Source organism: Raphanus sativus, chromosome 9 (assembly GCF_000801105.2).
Source record: "Raphanus sativus cultivar WK10039 chromosome 9, ASM80110v3, whole genome shotgun sequence".
NCBI classification, from domain to species: Eukaryota; Viridiplantae; Streptophyta; class Magnoliopsida; order Brassicales; family Brassicaceae; genus Raphanus; species Raphanus sativus.
In genome coordinates, this window is record NC_079519.1 from 4244982 (window position 1) to 4249231 (window position 4250).

Below are 4250 nucleotides of genomic sequence, written 5' to 3' on the forward strand. Positions count from 1 at the left end.
CTTCTGATTCTTTTACGTCTAACGTTGGCATACATGTATAACGTTTACCTGGTTAAACTAAAGAAATTCGTTTAAAAAAATAAAGTCTAAACTAAAGAATTTATTTTTTGTTACATCGTTAAACTTTTAGACATTTTTACTCGTACTCGATAGTTAAGTATTGTTTGTGTCATTATGTAGAATAAGTCAAGATGTTTGTGAACCATAAGAATAACTAAACAAAATATAACTGTTTACCAACCAAAATATAATTTTATTTAGTTACCTTGTTTTTGGTCAAAATTAAATATATTTTGTTTTGGTAAAATATTTATATTTTTATATTTTGTTTTGGTAAAATATTTATATTTTATTATATTCATCAAAATCGAGTCATACATTCACCAGTTCTTTCTTTACAGATTTTTTACTATTTAGTCGATATGTAATTCAAAATTAATTAATTAACTACCAATTTTAACCATAAAGTCTTCTCTCATTAATTATTTGTAGTCTAACTTAATTTAATTATAAATTCATTGTACCCAATGGAATATCGTAGAAAATATAGTCAAGTAAAATGAATTGAGATTATTAAACTTCAGAACTTTTTCTGATTTTTTTACAAAACAAAAATCTGATTTAAAAGGAAAAATAGAAGTGTCAAAGAAATTGAACTACGTCAAAGTCACTTGATGCAAGAAGAAGGAGAAACCAATTAAATCCCGCACAAAAAGAAAACAAATAAATAAAACAGGAAATAGTGTCATCCAAATAACACGTGGCCTAACTTTGCCATACACTCATGCTGTTAATTTTCTTACTCTCTTGATCCGAAAAATATTCATCTCCAAGTTTAAAAAAATAATTAAAAAACCACTCCTCCTTCCTCATTTCACTATAAATACAAACACCATCCTCTCCTCTCCTCCATCACCCAAAAAAAACACAACCTTCTGTACCAAAAAAAAACAAAGAGAAAAGACAGAAAAAAACCAAAAAAAAAAAAGAAAAAGAAAAACAAATTTTCTTTTATCTTTTTCTCCCTTCTATTACATTTACACTTTCTCTATTCGTGTTTTGTTCTTTTGTAAGATAATGGGAGCCAAAGATACGGCGGCTCTAGAGACACAGTCTATCGAGGAAAATTTCGACCAGCCATCTCCTCTCCGTAAGATCATCTCCGTCGCTTCCATCGCCGCCGGTGTACAGTTCGGGTGGGCTCTGCAGCTCTCTCTCCTGACTCCTTACGTACAACTTCTCGGTATCCCTCACAAATGGTCGTCTCTCATCTGGCTATGTGGTCCCATCTCTGGCATGATTGTTCAACCTATCGTAGGTTACTATAGTGACAGATGCACGTCGAGATTCGGTCGCCGACGTCCTTTCATCGCGTCCGGAGCCGCCTTGGTCGCCGTCGCCGTCTTCTTGATCGGTTACGCTGCTGATATCGGGTTCAAAATGGGAGATAAGCTCGAGCAAACGCCGAGGGTACGAGCCATAGCCATCTTTGCTTTCGGGTTCTGGATCCTCGACGTGGCCAACAATACTCTCCAAGGACCTTGCCGCGCTTTCTTAGCCGACTTAGCCGCTGGAGACGCTAAAAGAACGCGAGTCGCAAACGCGTTTTTCTCTTTCTTTATGGCGGTTGGAAACGTTTTGGGATACGCGGCTGGTTCTTACACGAACCTACACAAAATGTTCCCGTTCGCGATGACAAACGCTTGCGATATATACTGCGCGAATCTCAAGAGCTGTTTCTTCTTGTCCATTACACTCCTCCTCATCGTCACCGTCACGTCTCTTTGGTACGTTAAAGACAAACAATGGTCTCCGCCGCCGGTTAACCCCGACGAGGAGAAGACTAAGACTGTTCCTTTCTTTGGAGAAATCTTTGGAGCGTTTAAAGTCATGGAGCGTCCCATGTGGGTGCTTTTGGCCGTCACGGCCCTTAACTGGATCGCATGGTTCCCGTTTCTTTTGTTCGATACTGATTGGATGGGTCGTGAAGTGTACGGTGGAAGTTCAGAAGGAGATGATAGGATGAAGAAACTGTATAACCAAGGAGTACACTCTGGTGCGTTGGGACTTATGTTTAACTCTATTGTTCTTGGTTTCATGTCGCTTGGTGTTGAGTGGATTGGTAAGAAAGTGGGTGGTGCTAAGCGGCTTTGGGGAATTGTGAATTTCATCCTTGCTGTTGGTTTGGCCATGACGGTTCTTGTTACAAAGTTGGCGGCGGATTACCGCAAAACCGCCGGTCCTTATGCCGGACCGTCGCCTGGTATTAGAGCTGGAGCGTTAAGTCTCTTTGCTGTTCTTGGTATCCCATTAGCTGTGAGTATTTCATTATTGTCTTTTATTGTGCTGTTTTGTTACATTTTATGTTTTGTCTAAATAGAATATTAACCAATTCTTATATTTTTACAGATTACTTTCAGTATTCCGTTTGCACTAGCCTCCATATTTTCAAGCAGTTCCGGCGCCGGCCAAGGTAATTTTTATAAAGTAATTTGCAAAATATATTAAATATCTCGTAAAATTTGAAATCTAATTGTCCTACAATGTGTGACCAGTTAAATTAGCATTAAATAAGTTCAAACGTTTGAATTGAATAAATTAACTGAGAGATTTGTTTCCAACTTTATACATATCTAATTAAAATTTATTTTCCTTTTTTTCCAAGAAAACAAGGGAATAATTTTCATTTTAACTGGGTCCAAACCTTCTGTGGTTATAATATCTGCAAGTTTTCTATATTACTGGGTTGGATTTATCAACTTAATACTAGTATTAACTTGAATTATTTATGTTATTAGTTCATGTATCTTTTAATCATCCATAAATTTCATCTAGTAGCATAAATGTTCAAAAATAGTTTCATTTCTAACATAAATAACTAAATGTTCTTTTTTTCTGTTTTACAGGACTTTCTTTAGGGGTTTTAAATTTGGCGATTGTGATACCACAAATGATAGTATCACTAGGAGGAGGACCTTTCGATGCTTTATTTGGCGGTGGAAACCTACCAGCATTTATTGTGGGAGCAATCGCAGCGGCGATCAGTGGAGTATTAGCGTTAACCGTTTTACCTTCACCGCCACCGGACGCACCTGACTTGAAGTCAGGTGCCATGGGATTCCATTAGTTTACTTTTTATGTTTATAATTTTCTTATAAAACTCATCATCAAATACAGTACTGTATTTCAAAACTACAAAACCCAAAAAAAAGAATACAAAAAGTGATAAAGTATAATAACCTTGGGTTATCTGTATTTCACCCTTCCGTTTAGTTCTTGTTCTTGTTACCGATTATCAATTTAAAGTAGATTTTGTTTTTCAAATGTTTGTTTGATCGTTACTAACTTCTATCTGACTATGGCAAACGAAAGATCCAACTACAGAAAAGCACTCTAGCATAAGAAATCAGTCCTGATAATTAACTTTGTGGCAATAATTTAAACATGATGAAAAAGTTGCAATAGGTGTTGTGATGTTTTAAACCCAAAAGTAATCAAACTTAGCCAGTAACCATATAAATTACTACTGGTTACTCTAAACCAAATAACCTCTTTTTTCTAATGGGTATTGTAGTCGGGGGTGGTAGGGGATAGGCTCATATCCACGTTAGATAGTTTTGCATAACAGAAAAATTAAACATGAAACATGAAACCTCTTTGCAATAGGAATCCGTCCGCGGAGTCTGCGGATTCGTAATTTCTCTATTCTTCTAGATTCAACCAAGTTAAAAAAAAAAAAATTCCAAAAAGAAACAAATAACCTTTTTATTTATCTGATTGTATCGAGCTTATTTTTCTGGACCCAAACTAGTTGATACATTTTAGCCAGAGCACATGAAAACATTTATAACTGTTAACCTGAAATGAGAAACACTAAAAATGGGCCTTGAAGGCCCTTCTCAACATGTGTAGGTGGGGAAATTGTTAACAACTGCTTGAATAATAAATAGAACATAATTTGTCAGTGACATACAAAAACGATCATCAATTGATCGATTCAATGCAGACTATGCAGTAATATGGCAACATTATTTTTTTTTTTTTGAGAAAAATATGGCAACATTATTATCATTCAGGATTGCATAGACCTCTCAGCACAAACTCTATGTTTATATATGCACAGGCCCGGCTCTATGCATGTGTTAGGGGTGCATTTGCACAGAGTTTATTACACTTTTTGATTTTTTTTCTAGCTCTGATTAAGGTTCAATATTTTTTAAAAAAAAATTTGTATAAGAAAATATTTTTTT

General features: G+C 35.6%; 1 protein-coding gene across 1 annotated transcript; it reads left to right on the forward strand.

Annotated features, from left to right (window-relative positions):
- Nucleotides 1–924: 924 nt before the first annotated feature.
- Nucleotides 925–3324, forward strand: LOC108824042 (sucrose transport protein SUC1). The gene is made up of 3 exons (XM_018597373.2): nt 925–2316; nt 2410–2473; nt 2907–3324. Exons 1-3 carry the CDS (start codon nt 1078–1080, stop codon nt 3125–3127), a joined length of 1524 nt encoding a protein of 507 aa, XP_018452875.1. The 5' UTR covers nt 925–1077; the 3' UTR covers nt 3128–3324.
- Nucleotides 3325–4250: the final 926 nt, after the last annotated feature.